Raw genomic sequence first — 24,122 nt, 5'->3', positions numbered from 1 at the left:
CCTGGATAAATGGAAATAATTTTGTAAATTATGAAGCGCTGGCTGGATCTGAGTTACAGGTCTATAATTTTCCATACAATTTGTGTTTTATATAAGTTACACAAGGGAAGGGATTAAGCGTCCTGTCTTCTCTGATAAACCTATAGATCTGAATGATGCCGTTTGGTGAAAAATGTATTCTTTGGTGCTCAATATGTCACTTATTTATGGATTACGTATAGCACCATGACTATTGTTCGATATTATAGTATACATGCCTATGGAGTTATATTCGTAGTGCTTCTACGAAACAAAATAATGAAAGATATAACAGTCTATATCAATGAACTCATTCTGTCACACTAACCAGTGAAACCCATCAGTAACTGAACCGCCCGAAACCGCCCGTCCGCTTTTTTATAGTTTTATGTTTTACTATTATTTATTGTTGTCATAATGGAATATATGATTACGTAATATGAAAGAGGTGTCGAAATGAGAGATATATTGCTGTGCCTTCCATTGAACAATATATAGGCCATTATGCACGGAATCTTCAGTTGCTAAAGGATTAATAGAACAACTCAACCCTCACCAACCCCTTGTGCCTCAGTGAGTTGACGGCTGATTTAGCTAAAAGCTTTTACGGGAACATGACTGGCTCAGTTTTAAACGGAAGTACAAACTTATATCAACGGAATATAATTATAATAGTTGAAGAACTGGATGAAGTGAACGAGAATTGTGTTTCATAGTTGATTTTCTTCGTGATCCTGATGATGATTCAGGCGTAACAGGTTCCATCTGCCAAGTTCGAATTGTGACACGTCACCTTCATAAATTACACCAACTGGTAGTATAGCGTCACGTTCATTTTCTATGGAAACCATTTAAAGCTATCCATCATTCGTGATACAGTGAAGTTAAAATTAAGGGTCAGTTTTGAGTTTAACATGACTGGAGGTGTTCATGTAAATCGTGCATGAGCATTTGTTACGAGTGTGTGTGTGTGTGTGTGTGTGTGTGTGTATGTATGTGTGTGTGTGTGTGTGTATTTATGAAGGCCCTATCATGTAGGCGTTTATGATAGATCTCAGCGGGTGTTTGTGCGCATGTAGCCGTATCAGTCTACTTTGCTTTGTTTCGACGTTGGGATGTCTTTTAACGCAATAATACTCTTGACGTACTAATATCTTTTTTTTTCTGTATGTCTTGATGCGCGGCGTTGATTTTTTTTTTTCATGTCTAAGCATACTCGATCCCATACATTTTCTGTTTTTCTTTTTCGACAAAGTCTGGAAGAGTAATCTTTCATTGGAAATCATTGTCAATGTTTGATTTAACCTTTGTAACAAATCTGATAGACCTATACCCCATGGAAACCCGTTGATTTTATCGCAAGACATTCATTATGTTGGGATTTTTCTCAAACACTAACTTGTCGCATATACGCTCAATATCTCCCTCCCTTTCTATCGCCTCTATCCCTTTCGCTTTAACATTTCATTTCATTTCATTTTAGACAGGGACATTTAGGAACATGTGGCACATTCTTCAAGCTGGTATATAGTTTGTGAATGGTCCAGTCAGTTTCACACGTTCCATCGTGATGTGCACTAGCTGTACTAAACGTTGTTAAACAAGTCTTAGTACCAAGGTATAGTGCTCCTGTAAGTCCCTTTCGGCCGCGTGAGAATTGGGCCATCACATTCTGAAGGGTGAGTAAGGTCCTTCCTGCCGACTTGTCGCTTGAAGCGTTCGCGAAAAACGATCTACGATTTTAAGCCTAAGTAAAATATCGCGCCATTAAGACACTCCACATCTTCCCGACTGATGGCCGCGATTTCAAGCGATCGATACTGCCGAATCCAGTCATCGGTATTACCCATACGACCACTGATATCGATTTGAAAGTAGTTCCTACGAGATACGGAAGATAGATGGTCGGAAGCGGGCATGACAGGGCGTTAGTTAGAAAGAGAGAGATATGCCCTATTACTCCATCGAGTGTTTCTTCTTTCTGCAAGAACGGGTCGAGCTTCAAATTCTATTTTGAAAAGAAATTGAGCCCGGATCTTCTTTTTTAATTCGAGCTCCGCGAAACGACGTGATAAGTTTCGCGCTCAATTAGAATAATTTGCCTTCGAGCCGATTTAAAGTTCGCTCCCAGACAACCAGGATTAGCGATAATTCTTCCAGAAAATGTATTAGGACGAATGACGGAAATGGATTAGTGTCGTCATATAGGAATGTGCTGCTGTAGTATGTCGCTGTGTATTCTTTATATGTCCCGGTACGATATCGGCAAAGATAGAAAATTTCACTAAAAAAAAAGATATAATGAGTTAGCATCATCATTGATTGGATAGGAAAGTCTACTTAACACTTTTATCGTATCGCAGGAGTATCATGGATGATCCTAGAAAACAGGATCCATAGCAGGTTTTATGTTCCGTTTGGTACTTACTTATAATTTTCTTGTTTACCTGAACACTCGTGTTTAGTAGGCGTGACTGTAAGACCACATTGTTCCTTCTGTGTATCAACAGACACCGGGTAAATGAATATTTATTATTTCTTCTCTCTGCAACCGATTCACATTCTCACGTATTTGGGTATATGTATATATATATATATATATATATATATATATATATATACAGACCCAACCACTAATGTTGACGCATCTTTTATTTTGATTTATATCTGTTTCAAAATAAAATCTGCCATTGACTTGACAAAGCCCTATGGGCGAAAATTCGTCAAAACTACGTCTCTCCCGGAGTTTTCATATTGAATTACTGATGTGAATCAGATAGTGTATATACATATATATATATATATATATATATATATATACGAGAGAGAGAGAGAGAGAGAGAGAGTGTGTGTGTGTGTGTGTGTGTGTGTGTGTGTGTGTGTGTGTTTGTGCGCTAAACTGTCTACTCTGGTCGCCCTTTCAAGCAGCTAAAATCTTTAAATTGAAATATTGATGGTCTGAAATACAATTGTAACAGGAAACATGACAATCAATTATATATTATCTTAGTCATCACCATTATATTTTTATGCCTAAATATTTTCTTCAACATATAGTGGTGGTTGTGGCTAAGGCCACCAAGAGTAGATGTCAAGCCACCAAATTTCCGAAAAGGTTACCTTTTCCCGATCGGGCAAAAAAGATTTAAAATCGATTGTTATGTTTCTTAATATTTGGAGATGATGGATTTTTCTTAATATTTGGAGATAATGGATTTTTTTTTTCAAGCCACTTTAGTTTCAAAATTCAAAGATTTTAGTGGCACGAATGGGCCACTACAGAAAACTCTTAGTGTTAAGCCCCAATATGTGTGTGTGTGTGTGTGTGTGTGTGTGTGTGTTACATGTGTGTGTGTTACATGGCCATGTTACATGGCGTAGTTTACACTAAGGAGCGTTTAATGAAGTTTGGTTTTGTAACCGACAGCCTTTGTTCCTTCTGCCAACATGAGCCTGAAACTTATCTGCACTTATTTTTACACTGTGTTAAAGTGAAACCGTTATGGGAATTCATAATTAATTATTTTGATATAAATGAGTTAAGGAATATGGATTGGAGAGATATATTTGGGGGAATCTCGGGTTATTCAAATAGATCAAAATGTGTAAATACTTTGATTATCTTAATAAAATACATCATTTTTAAATCTAGAACGGGAAATAAGTTACCCACTGGAGAAAAGATGCGAAAGATTATTGTTGAATTAATAAATGAGGAAAAAATCCTTGCGACCAAGGCTGGGAAGCTACATGTACATTTACAAAAATGGGAATATTTTGAGACTTCGTTGAATAAACCAGTCTGAAGCTACGTGCAACGTCTGTGACTTTTATGAAAATAGTAATGTTTCCACAGTATTCCACTCTTTCTTTTCTTCATTTTTTTTCCTTTCCTTCATTCCTCCTCTTCTTCTTCTTCTTCTTTTTTTCTCTTGTGTTGTTTTGTATTTTCTCCCCATGCGTTCCTGTCAGCCTGTTGGCGGGCTGATTATATAACTATATTTACTATATTGTGATGTGTAGGCAAGAGCAGTTAACCAAATTAGGTGCATGTGTATGTGTGTGTAAGTATGGGTGTGTTTGTGTGTGTTTGTGTGTTGCATGTGTACAGATAGGGGTGGGGGAGGAAACAGGAAGGGAGGGAACTGGTGGGGGTGGTCATAGGGACTCAGGAAGGGATATGAGTTAGTAGGTGGGCGGGTATTGGTTGATGAATAATATGGTTCCATTATTTATTACTGTATAATTTTGCTGCATAATTCATTTGGATGATTATTAAGATTAATGCTAGAAGAATTGAATTATCACTGTTAAATTTAAGCAATTTTTTTGAGAGCATAGGGGAAGTGACTGTATGTAAATTGATAATTGTTCATGAAAATGTAATTTTTGTTATGTCATTATGTACAGCAATAGCAAATTTGCTATTATGATCACAAATGTATATTTTCGTCATTTCAATTGTAGCAAATGAAAATTGTTATTTTTTTTCTATTACTTTGAATGGAACAGAATAAACATCGTTGAAAAACAAAAAAAAAAGTGATGTAGTAATCAAATCTATTCACCTATCACATACCTGCCAACATTTCAAGATGAAATATCTTACTCGTGGATTGCAAAAATCTTATCTTATGCAAACTGAAGTTAAAAATCTTACTTTCAGTCAAATCTTCAGAAAATACACTTGAAAGGTATATCTAAATATCTTTTTCAAAATCTTATTTCTCTGACAGAAAATCTTATTTTGCTATTTTTCATGTAAAAAATCTTACTGAATCTGATAAAATCGTATTAGTTGGCAAGCATGCTATCGGTTTCTCTGAATATAACCTTCTTTCTTCCAATGTCATTTACCAAGCCAGTCTCACATGAATAGCCATTTTTATCAACAAACAGCTGATCAAGCGATCAATCATCATTCATCACAGTCAAAATCTATATCACACACTACTATCAATAGAATTGACACAAACAAAAGCAAGAGTGAACTACATTCTCAAACTGCTCTATTATAAAATTCATTTACATTGTATGGTACAAAATCATAGTCATTATGTTACAAACCACATGCTTAGTATATCCGTTACATACTAGATATCAATAAATGCCATGCACATGAAGGGAACAGCAGTACATTTTATCTGGGCAAATCAAAAGAAGATTGAGCTGCTAAAATTCAACTCTAGCACATAGTAATGGGACACAAAAGCAATCCCCCAAATTTCATTCATTTTTATAGTTCTGAGCAGCAATTTCACCAACAACAAACAAGGCAATCGCCAAATTGTGTCTCGCCCATTCGCGTACAAGGAATTAATATTTTTTATAATTCCCAGAAGTTAATTGACCTGCTTATGACCTTTGACCTTGTGGTGACCTTCAACACCCTAAGGGACATTTACCATCCAAGTTTGGTCACAAACGGACAAAGGGATCAAAAGTAATGAGCCATAATCGAAATGCACCATAAAATCTTAACATTGAGCCCTAAAAATTTGTTGACCCCTTTCTGTGACCTTTGACCTTGTGATGACCTTTAACTCTCCAAGGGACATCTACCGTCCAAGTTTGGTCACAAACGGACATAGGGATCAAAAGTTATGAGCCACAATCAAAACGCGCCCTAAAAACATAACATTGGGCCCTAAAAGTTTGTTGACCCCTGTCTGTGACCTTTGACCTTGTGACGACCTTCACCTCCCCAAGGGACATCTTCCATCCAAGTTTGGTCACAAACGGACAAAGGAATCAAAAGTTATGAGCCATAAACGAAATGCGCCCTAAAAACTTAACATTGGGCCCTAAAAGTTCGTTGACCCCTGTCTGTAACCTTTGACCTTGTGGTTACCTTCAACTTCCCAAGAGACATCTACCATCATCCAAGTTTGATTGCCATTGTAGCAACATGTGCTGTGTTACGTGTGATAAGAGAGTCTTGCAAGTAAACTTTAACGTATGACCTCAAATGACCTTTGACCTTATCATGTGACCTCTTACGGCACCATAACATCAAGGTACCCCCAGTGCATCCATCACCCAAGTTTGATTGCCATTGTAGCAACATGTGTCGAGTTACGTGTGATAAGAGAGTCTTGCAAGTAAACTTTAACGTATGACCTCAAATGACCTTTGACCTTATCCTGTGACCTCCAACGGCACCATAACATGAAGGTACCCCTAGTGCATCTATGACCCAAGTTAGGTTGCAATCCAAGCAACTTATGTGAAGTTATTTGTCAAAAGATAGTCTTGCAGGTAAACTTTAACATATATAGAAAAGAGAGTCTTGCACAAACTCTTTAATATATGACCTCAAATGACCTTTGACATCATCACATGACCTCCGACAACACCATAACATGAAGATACCCCTAGTGCTTATATCACCCAAGTGTGGCTGCCATTGCTGTAACAGTTGCCAAGTTATGCATCATAAGAGAGTCTTGCAGGTAAACTTTAACATTTGTGATGGACGACGGACGGACGACGGACGGACGACGGACGGACGCCATTTGGATCCCTTAGTCTCGCCTTCACCTCCGGTGGGCGAGACAAAAAGCAGCAAACTGTTGATTATCCTCCTGATTATGTGGATTGCAACTTCCAAATTTCCATTTTTAAGAAGTCTGTTTACACTTTCAGAATGCAATTTGATGTGGTACAAAAAAGTACACCTGTTGAACTCAATATAATGAGGCTTGTACAAGCTTCCCTAAATAAATATGCACGTATGTGTGACCTCTTGCACACAAATACATACACACAACATGCAGCAAAGATATACAGACTGCTACAACGGTCAGAGTGAAAATCCGAAACCCATATTGATCCTAAGAGACCTGCTGAGCCTGAAGCAGTGCCAAGGGTCACAGTATGTCAGTTAAAATCAACACTGGTCATTTACTGGTACTATGAACAGAATAACAAATTCAGACAGCCAATACTCATAAGGTTTATAGATGTTGCAGAATATATTATTTACATACATTTTAGTAGTATTTCCAGATCATGTTTCATCTTTAAACACAAAGTCAACCATCATGTGATAATGCTACATGATGCAACTGATAAGGATTTGTTCTGTTGAGTGTTAAAGCATTTAAAAAGAAGGACACTTCATTATGAAAGCAAAACACATTTTGCTTATCAATCGGTATCCAGCCTAAAATATCAGGACGTATGGCTCTAATGGGGAAAAATTGCATTTTCTGTGCTTCTCCTTCCATCCATCTAACTATTCAAGAATGAAGATTTGGTAAAAATAATGATTTCAAAATAATGATTTCAACAAATCAAACTATAGTACATAATTTACATCCTTATATATATCATAATGGTTCATTTGACATGGTACAAATTGGCCATCACTCTAAGTCATTCACATCTTTCAAGAACACAGCAATATTAGATATATGTGAACTCACCAATCAAATTTTACTCTCTAATAACACAGATTGATATATTAGTGCTTGCGACAGCAGCTTATGTACACAATTGTGCTTGGCCTAATACTGCTTTGAGAAAAAGAGTTCTCTTTATTCTATACAAAAATAGTGGAAGGCTGATGTGATATATAATCTGCTCTCTCAGATGTAAATGAATGACAGAAATAAACCTTCAAAATGGTGGTGACACAATTAGAAAACTTTGAGTCAACTGAGGACTAGACAAACACCTACAGAACAATCCTTCTGAGTAGCTTGGTGATGACAATAAGGCTAAATAGATGATTTTAAGGAATGCAACACATCAAATCAATCTCTGCTGTCAATAGCATTGGTAGAGGAGAATCACATACCTTACTTGCAAGAAATGATTCGGGGACTTTGGGATAAGGGAGGTCAGTGTACGAGGGAGGGACAGTTTCCAATCCAAGACTCACTGAAACATGGCACAAGAATGTGTGAAAGCATAGGAAATATTTGTTACTGCAGGCAGTCAAGAGGGTAGGAGTGTGTATGATTCATGAAAGTGATCTATCACCGGTGAATTCATGCCATCGAGCTTGTATCGATGCATAGGAATCAATCACTAAATGCAATCAAGTGCGTTGGAATGTATTCGAGTCATGAGTGCAATCCGGCATTCAAAACTGAATGCAATCAAGTGTGGTGGGGTGAAAGATGTCATGGGTGTCAACCAACATAGCTTACTCGACGGCAGTCCAGTGGGTGCGACTGTATCAGATTCATTAGGGTGATCAAACTTTGGTTACTGCATGAAATCAATTGTGTGTATGATTGCCTAGGATCTGCAGGTGCAATTAAACATTGGTTACTAAATGCAATCATGTGTGTGCATCTGCATGCAGCATGGGATATGGAGTGGTTTCATCATGGGTCACTGCTTGAAGTCGGGTGTGTGTATGTCTGCTTATGATTTGTGGGTGCAATCAAACATCGGTTACTAAATGCAATCATGTGCGTTCGGCTTCATGTAATCTGTAATCTGTAATGATCTGTAAGGATCTGTAAGTGTTTCATCATGAGTGCTTATATGCAGTCAATGTGTGCATAGAGTACTTGGGATTTGTGGGTGTAATCAAACATCAGATAATGAATGCAATCATGTGAGTGTGTGAATCCAGTATGGTGTTTGTGTTTGTGAACCAAAATAAATAGACACATGCCACCAAGTGTGTTCCAAGTGTGAAACAACATTGGTTCCATGTGATCATGTGTGCATGGAATACAAAGTATTCTTGAGAATGATCAAACATTGTTCTCTGCCTCTGATCCGGTGCGTGAGTGAGCGAGTTCCCATGGTGTGCTCAAACATCAGTTACCGTGATGCGGTTGCCGAGGCAGCTGATGCTGGGGTGGCACTTTTCAGACGGCTCTTGCGTTCCGCCTCCATCCTCTTGGCCCGTTCCCAGATTTGCCTCGTTAGCGAGGGCTGGCCAAGGGACAGACTCAGTAACCTATGGTGAGGATGAGTGATAAAAATCAACCAGGGATTCCAACCTTGTAAACAATACAAGAGACCCGCGGGTCTAGCGCTCACCTGAGTATCGCAAGTTCACCTTTTACGCAGTCACTAATCTAAATTATTCACAGCTCTACCAAAATTTGACGAGGCATTCTCAAGTGGAAGATGAAAATGTACAATAAGGGCCCAATTTTTTCAAGATTCCTTAATTTGGGGGAATTGGGGCCCCCTGGGGCCCTCTGGGTGGGGCATGGTGCCCAGTTTGATAAATTGAGATCCTGACCACCTAGGGATGCTACCTGCCAAGTTTGACAAAAATCCATCATGAGGTTTTCAGGAAGAAGATGAAAATGTACAATTCAGGCCCCCATTTGGACCCTTCCAACCACCCCCCCCCCCCCTACCCCCAAGAGGGGCACCCCTGGATATCCTATGAACAAACTTGAAACTACAGTCATTAATGTACTCACTCATAGTATTATCTCAGCTCTATAACTTCTGATTCTAGAGAAGATTCTTAAAGATTCCTTCATTTGGGGGGTTTGGGCCCCCTGGGGGCCCCCTGGGTGGGGCATGGTGCCCATTTTAACAAATTGAGATCCTAACCCCCTAGGGATGCTACCTGCCAAGTTTGGTGAAAATGGGTCATGGGGTTCTCAAGAAGAAGATAAAAATGTACAATTTAGGCCCCATTAGGACCCCTCCTCACCCCCCCCCCCCCCCCTGGGTCCCAAGGGGGGCACCCCTGATTCTGCCATGAACAAACTTGAAACTACAGTCATCAATGTGCTAACTCATAGTATTAACCTAGCTCTATCACTTCTGGTTCTAGAGAAGAAGATTTTTGCGGATTCCTTAATTTTGGGGGGTTTGGGCCCCCTGGGGGCCCCCTGGGTGGGTCATGGTGCCCATTTTAACAAATGGAGTTCCTAACCCCCTAGGGATGCTACCTGCCAAGTTTGGTGAAAATGGGTCATGGAGTTCTCAAGAAGAAGATGAAAATGTACAATTTAGGCCCCATTAGAACCCTTCCCCACCCCCCTCCCCTGGGTCCCAAGGGGGGCACCCCTGATTCTGCCATGAACAAACTTGAAACTACAGTCATCAATGTACTAACTCATAGTATTAACTTAGCTCTATCACTTCTGGTTCTAGAGAAGAAGATTTTTACAGATTCCTTAATTTTGGGGGGTTTGGGCCCCCCTGGGGGCCCCCTGGGTGGGGCATGGTGCCCATTTTAACAAATTGAGTTCCTAACCCCCTAGGGATGCTACCTGCCAAGTTTGATGAAAATCGGTCATGGGGTTTTCAAGAAGAAGATGAAAATGTAAAAAGTTTACGCACGACGCACGACGGACGACGGACGACGGACGACGGACGACGGACGACGGACGACGGACGCCGGACGAAGGGCGATCGCAATAGCTCACTTGAGCCTTTGGCTCAGGTGAGCTAATTACAGTATTCTTAGGGCTAAAAAGGCATGTTTTTGGTGGAAAAACTGCAGTTTCACCTTTCCTACAATAAACAAGTGAAGTAATTCAGTTTGGAAAATACAGTATTTTCCATGAAACCTGCTGTATTTTTGGCATAAGACAGTGCAAAATACTGCAAAATAAAAATTCAGTTGGCATCTCTGTTAATCTGGTTCAATCAGGAAGACATTAAAACATGATGACCAAATACTTGATGACTTTCTCTCCATTACATCTACTAAATATTTCTCTTCAAATTCTCCTTTATTCATGGATATCAAATCCTAGCTTTTATTGTTCTTGTGTAATAATATTCCTTTTTTTAATGAACAAAACTTGGGACATACGTGACTTTGAAATAAATGATGGAATTTACTTTCAAGCTCCTCAAATCATTTCTAGCACTTAACTCCAATGAGCATAAAAATCAAGCAATGATGTGTTAAATGTTCAGTATGCATACATGACGTGCACGGATTATAGTGAACAGATTGTGACTACGCGTCTGCATCATTGATGGAGGATATCCTGCAAGTGTGTGAGCTAACATCTTCTCACATTAAAGAGAAAGAAAAGGAACTATGAAACCCATTTATAGTGAGCTAGAATGAGCTTTGTGCTGCCAAAGGTTTGATGAATGATTCCCTAAGTGCTACAAATACACAATGGGATCTTGAAGGAAGGTCTGCACAATGCATACTATATTAATGGCGTTGAGAGACATTTTACATGCCATGGTGTGAACCCTCTATGTGCCACATTATTGTGAGACTGCAATGTAGTCATGCTTTGGGCAAACGTTTTATTTTTAAAATCTATGTAATTTTTACAGATTTTTGTTACCCTGGACGAGTAATGAGCAAAGTTGTAGAGGAAATGCCAAGCTTTGCTTTGATGTAAATTGCATGTCAAATCTATGATTGCTTTTCTTTCAAATGACCTGTAGCTTACATTAATGTAGAGGCATGACTTTTGCACACAAAACAGTGACAGAAATTTAGAATTGACTCAGAAATCCAGTAGAAAGCATCCCTTGATAGTCAATCCCCACATAAAAATGCGAGCTACATGTGACAGGAATGGAATCAATCAAGCAAGAAACAATTTCATTGTACTGCTGCCTTTGGCAATTTACTGATCGGTTTGGGCAGGTTTGTGCATTTGAGCAGAATACTGTATACGCCATATAATTCGCGAGTCTAAATTTTCGTGAATCGCGAATTCCCGACAATTTCGCGAGTGGTTAAAATTCGCGATCGTGAAGTCCTGTACTGAACAGAGAAGTGTACATGCATATGTCACATTCACATCAGGATCAGAGTCAAATTTTTTGCATGTCTTTAATTTCGGAAATAGCACCTGACTCTCTAAATTCGCGAAAACAAAAACCTCGCGAAATATTCGGTGTATACAGTGTGCAAAGTTGGCACGCCGTCAACTGAGTTAGGTGTGCGAACGTGGCACACAAAGAGTTAATGAATGTTCTTACCTGGTGATGATCAGAAGATTTTGGAAATCCTCCGGTGTCATGTTGTTTGGATCACTTTTCCTGGCCTCAACAAAGTCTTGCTCCACAAACTTTAAATGTAAAAAAAATGGGAAATATCACATTGATATCTTTCGTCATGCCTTATTTACACTACACAGAAAAAGTTTATTACAGACAAGTAGCAAATAGAAACGACATGAATATATCAAGCATTCATTATCAAAGAACAAGGCAATGTAATATATTATAACTAAAAGAGTAATCAGCAAATGTTTGTAAAGAGTTTTTTTTAATATTATGAATGTCCACTCATTATGCACTCAGGTTACCAACAATCCCTAAATGGTGAACTTACCCTGGTATTTCACAGACCTTTATTTCAACTGAATTCTATGAAGTATCCTGGCAGATTATGAATTTATGTCAATGTTTGTTCAACATCCTTTCCTCATTATTACTGGCACAGCGTAACTTAGTAGTGTTTTCAACACTACAAACAGCCCGCTCACCAGTGAAATCAAATGCAGTGCATAGAAAGAGAATATTTGCAAATGAATGTAAGGATTGTGGTGGTGGCATGATTGACACTTGACTTTCTCTCACCAATCTGTATCACCCCCCCCCCCCACACACACACACACACACACACACACGAACACATTAAAAAAAAAAAAAATCCAGGGCCCCTATATTGGTTTCATCATTTCTCTATCAAAGGGACTTGAGGAGTCTGGACACACCTTCTGGACGTCTTCGGACATGGTGTACTCCAAGAGGGGCAGAACAGCCAAGAAGGACCTAATCTTGTCAAGGTCGATGGTTCCAGACCGCAGGGCCTGTTGGATCGAGGCCTGGATCTCTGCCATGCTGGTCTGGTCCCGCTTGGGCTGGAGGTGGACCCTGCAGTCCGTCTGGGAGGGAGAGAAGCGACATGAAGCCATTAACTCTTTCACTGCCATGGTTAATTGTGCTGCTCACTAATAGCATTGACATTGTGAGACTTCAGTTCTAGGTGAGTTAAATTATGGAGACCTACTATGATTAACCCTTCTATTGCTATTGGTAAGATGCTGTATACAGACATCAGTGGCATTCACAGATTGTGGTTGTGAGAGAGTTGATTGCAAAGAACAGGTGCTCCAGCTATCTTTGTCCTTTAAATATATTTTCACTGGTATTCTATACAATTCCTGTATCAACATTCATGCAAAATATGAAACAAGAGCTTCTTTCTCACTTTCACACAAATAAATGAAATATGAATGATACAGTATATGAGCAAAAGTGATCCGTCGGAGAGTGAAGCATAACATAGATCTCGTGAAAAGGTTTATTGCATATCACTCAACCTACTAAAGCACTTTGGTTCTTAAATTTCAAGATGACACAGGGATAGCAATAGTGGCTAAATAAATTTCATATTTTGGACAAGTCATCCTGAAGCTCACCAAGTCCATATTTCAATCTCTACGTATATGCTAAGAATCTCACACTTTGGCTTTTTATATCTTTACTGTACTCTATGTCTCTTTCCCTGTTCCTAACATCCTACTTGCATCATGAAAAATAATTTCTTTTTTCTTGAATTGATATTCACAACTACTTCTTTGCCAAACCAAAAATAGCAAAAAACAAACTCCATAAGAATTTCAATTGTTTTCATTTAATCTAGAAATTGACAGATTTTCCAATCTTACATTGAAATGTTGCTCTTTTAAGTAAGACATTTATTCTGTAACTAATGCAAACTATCTTCAGTATTCAGATTTGAATCATGACTTACTGGAAGGAGTGATTTGCCATCAGAAAGCACAAGAACGCAGATGTTTGTGTGGAATTCCGTCTTGTGGTAGTTGAAGTCGTAGTCAACTTTCTGCCAGGAGATCAGGTTGCCAAGGGCCGTCAGATTCATCACTCCTGGATGGGTGTAATGGAGAGAGGAGAGCATGCAAACATCTTCTTTAGCTATGCCACACATTTCAAGAGTATTGTTCGTTTACCCGGTACTTAAAGGAGAGTAACACCCAAATGAATGTGGACTGAGTTAATGCAGCAATATTAGGGAACACATCAGTGGAATCTGGAGGAAAATCGGAGAATCCGTTGAAACGTTATGAATTTTTACACGTTTTGTCCCACCATCACTGGATGAGAGGATTACTACAGTATGTGACATCATGGAAATGATACAGAAAAAATAAAGAAAATTACAACAACAACAAAAATCACTTTTTATGAAAAGTACACATTCCTCAACTTGATATGTTGTACGTTATGGGCAACATTTAATTCTCTCTGCTTGTTGAAAAAAAATAAGTCAAGTGCTCTTTCGTTACATTGCAAAAGTGAAAATATTTTAATATCTTTCTATATTTTCTCTGAACATGGTTAGGTTGTTGGACTGTTTCATTGTTCGTGGGATTATTAAATACTGATCTGTTGTTATTTTTTTTTAATACCATAACTTCCAGAAAATTATTTTCAGAAGGAAATGAAACCACTGCAGATTTATTTATCTATTTATTTATTTATTTATTTATTTATTCATCTATCTATCTATCTATCTATTCATTCTTTCATTTTGTTATCTTTTTTAAAGAAAAGTAATCAAAGTGTGCACATTTTTTTTCTTGGCCAAGACTTAGAGTCAATAATGACGATAATCATGATGATAATAAGAATGAAAACAGAAGCAAGACTTAATTTACATTGGTTATCTTCACCGCTAATTCACAGGTAGCAATGTACATGTCGCAATTAAAAAGGTAAAAACTATATTGGCAAGAATCACGCTTCAAGACCTCATGTTTGTAAATTCATAGTATTTTTTACTCTAGCAGTGTTCTCCAGCAGAATATCATTTATAGCAAGAGAAAACAGCCAAATATTCATCTCTTCTCTTTTTACTTTCTGGTCTATTTTTTCAAAAATATTATTATTTACTAAAACCCATGCATTTTGTTTCCCCCAGGCTGCTATCAAAATCAAGCAACTGCTTATAATGGTGGTCTCCTGCATTTTTCAATTGTTTCCAAGAGATTCATAACATGATTACTTTTATATATTATTAATGATATTTGTACGGCATATAATTACATTCATTTATCATCTTGTTAATTTACATTCTTTTATTTATTGTGATTTGCTTTCAGTTGTGTATCAAAAGTATGTCATGTTATTTGAATAGCATGTTATCTATAATCTTGTTTGTGCTTGAAAAATGCAGATATAATAAAATAAACCAAACTAAAATAAACATAAACTGAACAGAAAACTCACCAGTGGCATCTAGCTGACCCGGTTCCAAAGCTGTCTCATCCAGGACAAGATGTGTGCGGTCTGTGAGCTGAAGTAAGCCGCTAGTTAACCTGTTTGCTGTGTAGTCCTTCTTGGGTGTTAACTTCAGCTTGTTCATGTTGCTCAATGACATGGGCAGCATGTGCGACTAAAAAGAAATAGAGACATATAATTGCATAAGACAGATTTCAAAGTTATGAAGTCACATACGGAACAATACGTTAAGCATAAATCCTTGCTAACATGAAGTTGGATGTGTCTTGTCTTTCCATATCTATTATATATGAATGTAAATATTGCTGCTGTATAAAAAATATGTTCCTTTTTTCTGAATGTTTGACGAAATTCCATTAAATTTTCTTGTGGCAAAGACTTGAGTGGATCAGCCGTAATTGAAAAAGGAGAAAAAAAATAGTTATAGACTGTGTAATATATAAAGAGATCTGAGAACTATCATCCAAAACACTCTTCTTTATTAAACATGTATACATCTGCCACAAAGTAGAAATCTGACTAGACTGCTCCTTTAAAAGTGGAATAGGTATACTTGGATGCAGGTCTGATTTCCAAGGAATTAATAATCGGTTGTTTGTATTACACTTGTAATTGTACTTTCTGGAAGCTTAAATCAGTATTTCTGATATTCAGTATTGAGCAAGAAGGTTGTTGAATATATGAAAATTGAAATACAATTTGTTTGTTTGTTTTATATATATATATATGATTTGAGATACAAGGTCTTGTCATCCAAGAGACAATATGTCCTACATCACTTGAACGGGTGTGCCTCCTGTGATTGCATTACAGGAAGTCAGCAGACATTACCTTGGTAACCAGCTGGGTCAGTAACGTGTAGAGGAGTGCAATGAATTCTGGGTCTGCAGGAACTCCACTCAGGTTCAGACTGAACTTTCCCAGTGCCACCACGTCTCTCCTGGCATAGCTAGACATTTTTAAGATAAAATTTGAATTTGATAAAGCATGACAGATAAAATCTAGAAACTTGTGGTAGTAAAAAATGATTCTATTAAATCTTTCACAGGTGGAGTACCATCTAGATCTTCTCCTCTTTAATTTCTGCCTTAGGAAAATTGTTATCTGGAAAACAGAAAAAAAAAATGTGGTACAAGGCTGCAAGTTGAAAGTAAACTGATGTCATATTGAAGAACAGATCAAAATCCAAACAGGTATATAGACTGGCAATATGTTTTGATTATTATGTTTCTCTTATTCAAAACATGATGCATCACATTCTCATCATTAGTAATTGAGAAAAGGTATAATTTGTGAATGCCCAATTGCATAGTCCTATCTTCAGGCTTGAGTCAAAGTTCCTGCACTCTGTACCCATTATAAATAAAGGAAAGGGATTACTTCTTGCTGACTGGCAAAACTTATAACTTATAACAGGAATAATATAGGGTTGCAAAACTAATAAGAATACATTTGGATACACCAACAAGATTATCATGCAGTCCTGTAATAATGAACATGTATAACAAAATTTTGTTACACGGAAGTACAAATTCAGGTCACACCGTTATCATCTACATATCATCTTTCTACACTTTATTTGTTCTGCTATAGCAAAACTTCTATATAATGAAAGAAAAACTGCCAGTCTTGTAGACTTTGTTATGATGTGAGTTGCCTGCATCAGTTGCTGGATTGAAGTAGACTTACACGGAAGAGATGAGATGGAGAATGACGTAATCGGCTGTCAGGGCATCACAGAGGAGGATCTGACTCAAGAGCCATCGGAGCTGATCTCTAATGATGCCTGCCTCTTTTAAGATGTTCTCCACCACTAGACAGATGAGAAGGGGACAGCAGTGTGACAGAAATTCCAGCGAACATTCAGTGTGTATTACGTGTAAATGAAATGGTTTGTGTGTGTGAGCGTGTGTCTGTCCGTCTGTCTGCCTGCCTGTCTCCTTTGCAATACCTCAAAATAGTGACCCTGCAAAAACTCCTAAATTGATTCTTCAGCACTTTCTTCAAAGTTGGAGTTCCATTGACATTTGGGTTTGAATATTCATATAGTGTCACTGGTGGAGACTGAAGTTAGAAATTCAGATAATGGACAGTATGTTTCATATACTGTATATATAAAAATTTTCATGACTGATTATTTTCACTTACTTCATAAATAGGCTCTTGATCACAAAAGTAACATGTTGTAAATATTGATGAAAATGAAAACAATAATTTGCCCCGCATGCACTGTATCAGGCCAGCACACTGGCTTTGTAATGTCACCCGATAGCATGGCATCGCAGTTGTACTACTAGTGCTGTAGAGAGTATACAGCACTAGTAGTACAACTGCGATGCCATGCTATCGGGCCCCGTGCTCAAATCCTTGGAATATTAGTACCTTTGTTTTCGGTAGTATTTAAAGCAATGTTTTAACAAAACAGTTTGTTTGAGAAGTCACACTTCTTGTGAACTTTTGTGGGCTTTTTTGTCATAATCATTATGATAATGAGAAGACCACAAAGTGCAAAATTAACAAATCCTGAAAATGTCTGATAAACAGCCATTCACAAAAAAAAAAAAATATCTGTATGCAAAAATATCACTTTGTATGTTATACAACTACACATTTTATGCACACAAAAGAACAGACACACAAAAATCAAAACACCCTAACCCTCGCACAGACAAGTACTTCTACTTACATGACTTGCCCATAATGGAGGTGATGTCTTGTGGAATGAATGGGTTGCTATGGGCCAGTTTCCGTGATGCCACCACGTGCAACCTCGGCACCAGGGAGGGAGGTGGGGAGTGCGCATTTTGTTCCTCAATACCTTCCATGGCATCTAGGTTGTCGCCCACTGATGATCTACACAAGGAACAATAGAGGGTGGGCCAAAACCATTAAACACTGCTGCATTTTCTGTCCAGAAAAATCATCACTGCACACATCTTAGCCCGTTGAAGATGAGTCCGGAGTATACTCGGGCAGGTGTCTATGGGAAATGCGTGTTATAGCAAAATCAGCCCACCCTCAACGGGTAAAACATTTTATATCTTTAGGGCCCTGATAGAGAAGTTAGCCTCTCAGAAAACTAAACTCAACAATTTCATGGTTCCTCATGCAGAATACAGAAATTCTAGATCAATACTAGCAATATCAATGAATAGCTATACAGATAGATCCTCATTTTGTTGAGAAAAAAAAAATATAGATGGCCACACTCAGACAAAGCAAAGTACATTTTACAGACAAATATGAAGTAGACATCAGATATCCTTCCACAATGCTACATCATTATACCACTACAACATGTTATAATCTTCAGAATTCACCATGAAAGAGTACTATTGTCCATATCCATCAATAAAAATACACTCTCTTCACTCATGAGATGGAAGTATTAACTGATTCCTTACTCTTGCTCTTCGTCATGAAAGTGAGCCAGTGAGGGGTCGACGGAGAGCACCCCAACAAACTCCACCATCTCTGTGACTTTGAAAATGTCCACCTGATCATACACCTAAAGAACATACACAAGAAAAAAAAGACAAATAGATGTGACAGTAATGGTAATGATAACAACAATGGCAACAACCACAATAATAATAATAATAATAATAATAATAACAATAATAATAATAATAATAATAATAATAATAATAATAATAATAATGATAATAATAATAATAATAATAATGATAATAATAATAATAATAATAATAATAATAATAATAATAATGATGATGATAATAATGATAATAATAATGATAATAATAATAATAATAATAATAATAATAATAATAATAATAATAATAATAATAATAACAATAATGTATTCTTTATCCAGGGAAACCTCTACAGTGTTGCCACTGCTCTACTAGATTTCCCTACCATTTTCATTACCCTAGAGAAGGTGGTGTACACTCCTCTTACAGTAAGGAGCTTGAGCATTCGTAAAAAGCTGAAAATCATGCAATCTGATGAATAGCAAATATCATATTATGTTGGTTTATTCTGACAGGTCTGAAAAAAAATCCAAATATGTGACTTTTTAAGTGGTTGGAAACCCATTTATTGTGTCCTTGGGGTCGTTTTTGTATTAGGCATGCATGAAAGCTTGTAAGGCATGTTAGCTGGTGTGAGAAACTCCCCTGAGGAGGGGGTCTCATGCCTAATGCATGAGGCTTAGTAGGTCTCTCACATGAGTATGATACCAATCTAAAAAGAAATCCTGCCGACAGAAGAGCATAAAATTGTGAATGCAGACTAACTTACTTGACGCTGTATGTTATATTTTCTAGAAGCTCTTAGAAATACATACTGAAAGGCTAATGGGGGAATACTGAGAAAAAGAAAAGACATTGCCCTTTTTTACTTTGTCATTGTCCATTGAGAATGTGGTTCATTTGTAAATTTTCTGACGTGGCTGTTTCAGACACCAGCATTCATACTGACAGGTAATCAAATGACACATACAGTGTTACACTTTAGTTTTCTTACCTTTACAAGACAAGCTGTACCCTTTTCTCCAGGGATGGGAAAGTTAAGGTCAATTGGTCTTTCTCTTCTGCCAGACACCTCCCCTCCTCCCTCTGTCCGACTCCTCTTTTCTCTGTCACCAGCATCACCTGCTCCTGTTTCCATGGTAACCTCTCCATTGTGTCTGTGCTCAGAGGAAGGGTCAAGCGATGTGGATGCTTCAGCCGTTTCATCAGTCTCCAGTGCTCGCTTGACCCTTGAACTGGACGTGGACTCGTGAAGCCCACGAGGCGATGAAACCTGTTGGCCATTTTCTGAGAAGCCGTAGATAATATCTCCAGTTAAGGCTCACGCAATACAGTCAAGAGCTGTGGTACAATAAATCTTTTTTTTTTCCCTTGTGCATTAGTTCATTTTGACAGATACAGACACTGTAATCACATAGGAATATCCGTGAATCTAACCTTTTCGTTTCAAACTAAGCCATCTACAGTCACAAAAAAGATGACGGTCCTAAAAATTTATGTTATCATTTTCAAAAAGAATTCCTGGAAAAATCAGAGAAAAAGTGTGTATCATGCTCTTGATTTCAAAACAATTAGTTTTATTACTGCATGCAATGCTACACACAATGGACATCAGGCAAACATACAATAGTACTTGAAAATTCTGGTATTAGAAACTTCTAGTATATCAAAAAGGATATCTGTTTGACCCAGTCATTTTCTGCAGGTACTGGAACACAGTAGAGAGTCTGTCTGTCCCAGGTGATATTTCTTGGGGATTCCAAGTTGATTTCTTGCTGGGATGAGCATTCTGCAATATCTTGGAACTTTCCTGTCTTCAAGAACTGCATAAAAAGACACCAAAGTGGCAAAGATTGTGTCAATGTTTTAAAGATAAATGATGCTGGTCATGCATTTAGCATCTCTGTATTCTAATAGAGTCTGGCACAATGATTCATGAGGGGGGTGTTTCATCAATTTAGTCAGTGCTGACAATTTCAGCAGAATCCTTGGTTTTGATTGGCTGAGCTGCTCTGGTCACTGACTGTTACCATGGTGATTGTCAGAGACTGACAACTTGTCAGCGCTGACTAACTTGATGAAACACCCCCAGGAGTCACAATGACAAACAAGACAATATGCCAGTACAGGGAAAAAAATCACAGTGATTGCATTGGCAATACAACTGCATATCACATCCTTGCATGCACATGTGTGTGCGTGCACGCACACACACACAAACACTGAATCAGATCTTTAATATTTGTAACAAAACATGAACTATTACTAATTAGTTCAATTGAAAGGAAATGTGTTAACAAACAAGAATTATCAGTATCAATACAAATGGAAACAGATGGCTTTCCTCAAAATCTTCACATTGCTAATTAGTGCATAGTTTCTGGAGGGAAACAAATAGTTGACATTTCTTCTCGCCACCCCCTTATTTTCATCAGCATTACAAGTAACTTACCTTTGTGTTGGTTGACCGATCAGTGACTTCATAGACGCCGAGGTAGAACTCTGGATCAAACATGTCCTGGACCATGCATCGGAAGCGAACCAGGGAGTTTGGCTTGAGCTGATGCAGTGCTTCGTGATTCAGTGATGGGATCTTATTTGAGGTGGAGAAAGGAGAAAATATATGGATATAAATAGAAAAAAATATATATATATCAGTATTTTTACTAATGTAAATCTTGTAAAAAAAAAATAAGTAAAGATGTTAATCAACTTCACGTAACACTTAAAAGAAGTCAGATACTGGGTGACGCCTTGGCCAATTGTTCGTATTGATAGATAGGAGAAATGACGAACTGATAAAATCTTACTAAGACTGCAATAAACAAATTGTTGTACAGTTTAATTATTTATGTAGGAGGGGGTCACACCAAGAACAAGAGACATCAGGTATTTGGGAGAATATTTCTACTGCAAGATGCCATAAACAAACAGATTTTTGTTGGAACAATACTGGTAAATGTTGGTACTCACAATAACCCATCACAAACCAAGCAGTAGAGCCAACTATTGATGTCTGCTTATTAAATTCTCACTGCATACAGTGTACGCTGAAGCTACTGCACTTACTCTGTGCCATGCAGTGTAGTCTGCAAGACGGTTCTTGAAGAATCCATCGACGGTTTTACTCCACTCTGCATTGTCTACATCTGGCGCACCAATGCAAAACACAGAGAATCAAAATGCATACAATTCACAACTCAAGAGAAGAAAGATAAATTTTCAGGCTATTAGAAATGAATCAACTGTGTAGTCTGCAAGTGAAAATCACTGTCATAATTCACTTGATATAAGACAGTGTGTTTTTACACATTTTTTTCATATAATATGATTAATGCAGTATAATACTATCACTTTAAAATTAGGATACATTTGATAAGAGTTTCTGTCATACATTGTATGGAATAAATTGAATATAGAAAGTTATTATAAGATTCAGATGTACCGTTACAATATGACACTGCGTCATGGATTCATTAAGTTGGACAATTGTGAGTAAGCATAGCCTTGACTTAGCCTTCACATAACAGTCTAAATTTACCTTGAATTCTTCAAAATAAAAAAATAATGACAGTCAACTTGCTTCTACATGTACTGTAGAAAACAACAAATACATAGAAACATAGAATTTAGAAAGCATACACACTTCTAAAGACCTATACACAGATGCATAATTCTTGCCATCTCATATTAATGTAGACTCTATTCCCCTAATAACCTGACTGATATTCTAAAGTGAAGAGTAAACACTGTCTACTCAGATCATTTAATAGAATATGAGCTGACGTTTTGATTAATACCAGATGTGAACTTCTTCCATTTCACCAAGTGACCACAATCAACTTGATTGTTGTCATTATTGCTGGGATATTGGGGAGGTCTACACAAGTTGCAGCTTCAACTTATATGTGTTGAACAAATAATACTCTTCCTTGGATAATAGGTGATCTACATTTGTATAATGCTACAGTTTTTACTAATGCTTATTTAGAATTCATCTTGCGCACTAGTTACAGGTACATATACATGTAGTGTCAGAAATCATGACAAAAAGACATGTGTACTCTGTCTCTGGCTCACTCTCTTTCTCTCTCTCTCTCTCTCTCTCCGATCTCTTGCACTCATCACCTAGAAAATCTTTCTACATTTAGAAGGGTTTTCTCCTGGTGCCCTGTTGCATAAAACCCTTACCGCTGGACTTACCGCTCCTTTCTAGCGGTAAGTCTTCAAATTAGCGGTAAATTTTATAATCCTTGATGCTGATTGGCTGTGACGCCTAATTTTGACGGAAGTTACCATTGAAATTCAACGGTAAGTTTTATGCAACGGGCCCCACTGGTTAAGTCTGCCTCCTTCGATAAGCTGAATGAAGATTCTTGCAGACTGCATTCATGGAATAATGCATTATAATACAGTTTATACATTACACAAGCACATAACAAATAATATGAAGAAAAATGACTAGATCTTGTCTAGCCACTGCGATCAATCATTATTCGGTTAGGGAATGCTCCCACAGATGGCGCTGCAACAATACCCGAGTCGAGGACCGGGAATTCCAGCTCCTTACTGTTCTTGGAAAGAAAGAATGGTGATGCAATTCAGTTAAGAATTCTCGAGTATTTTATGGTAAATATCTGATAGGAATGTGGTTGGGTGGCTCTCATCAACTGAGTAACCTACATAGATAGGTTTCTACTAGACCTATTTGATAACTCTCAGTCTCACGTCACATCAATGAAAAAATAACCTCAGTAAAATTATAAACTCTTGTCTGTCTTTTGTCTATGATTCAGAGGAGTCAGACTTTGTCTTGTCTTTGGCCTCCCCATTTCTACATTTCCTTGGCATATATAACTTTTGATAAAGGAAGAATTTCTGCCTTTCTTCTGACATGCAGTACTAACTAGCTTCTTCTTAGAACACTAACGTTATAAAGTTAATTTACTTCCTTTGTCTCAAACACTTCCTCTTTGGTGCATTCATTCTCTACTTGGCGAGCACCTCATGACCTTAAACAAAAGGCTATAAATTTAGTATTAGATAGACCTATGTATAGTCTACGGACAAAACAGGAAATTACTGTGCTATAGAAAACCATGTACAATGTACTAACGCTACGTAGTATATTAGGTGTCCTAAGGCATCCACACACAGACACAGTGCTTTGTACCGTCGTTACTTCATCAGTCAGTCAGTGTTTAATTAGAAAAATCAAAATCTATTTCCGGCATAGTTACGGATATTTTACTCACCGAATAAATTCTGCACTATATCCAGAGGACAATTCACCCAGTCATCTAATCCCGGCATTATCAATTTTACTTCGCTTTTCTGTCCGATAAAAGATACAAATAAAAAATAGCAGCGTGATTGTGCGTGAATAGGAATTTAAATGTCCCACCACACACTTCACTATCAGTG

The 24,122-nt window shown here is 37.7% G+C and overlaps 1 protein-coding gene across 1 annotated transcript; it reads right to left on the bottom strand.

Annotated features, from left to right (window-relative positions):
• Positions 1-8,802: 8,802 nt before the first annotated feature.
• LOC139739872 (mini-chromosome maintenance complex-binding protein-like) lies at positions 8,803-24,045 on the bottom strand. The gene is made up of 14 exons (XM_071650475.1): positions 23,954-24,045; positions 21,768-21,847; positions 21,151-21,291; positions 20,378-20,521; positions 19,693-19,995; positions 18,609-18,712; positions 17,891-18,057; positions 16,894-17,017; positions 16,036-16,153; positions 15,193-15,358; positions 13,697-13,830; positions 12,654-12,824; positions 11,914-12,002; positions 8,803-8,941 (listed from the first exon to the last, which is right to left on the bottom strand). Exons 1-14 carry the CDS (start codon positions 24,009-24,011, stop codon positions 8,803-8,805), a joined length of 1,938 nt encoding a protein of 645 aa, XP_071506576.1. The 5' UTR covers positions 24,012-24,045.
• Between the last annotated feature and the right edge of the window lie 77 nt (positions 24,046-24,122).

The sequence above is a fragment of the Diadema antillarum genome, unplaced genomic scaffold (genome assembly GCF_040938485.1).
Source record: "Diadema antillarum isolate AM-2024a unplaced genomic scaffold, OU_Dant_1.0 seq00000821_RagTag, whole genome shotgun sequence".
In the NCBI taxonomy this organism is placed as follows: Eukaryota; Metazoa; Echinodermata; class Echinoidea; order Diadematoida; family Diadematidae; genus Diadema; species Diadema antillarum.
Note: the sequence above shows the minus strand (reverse complement) of the source record. Positions and strands in the feature narration are given on the sequence as shown.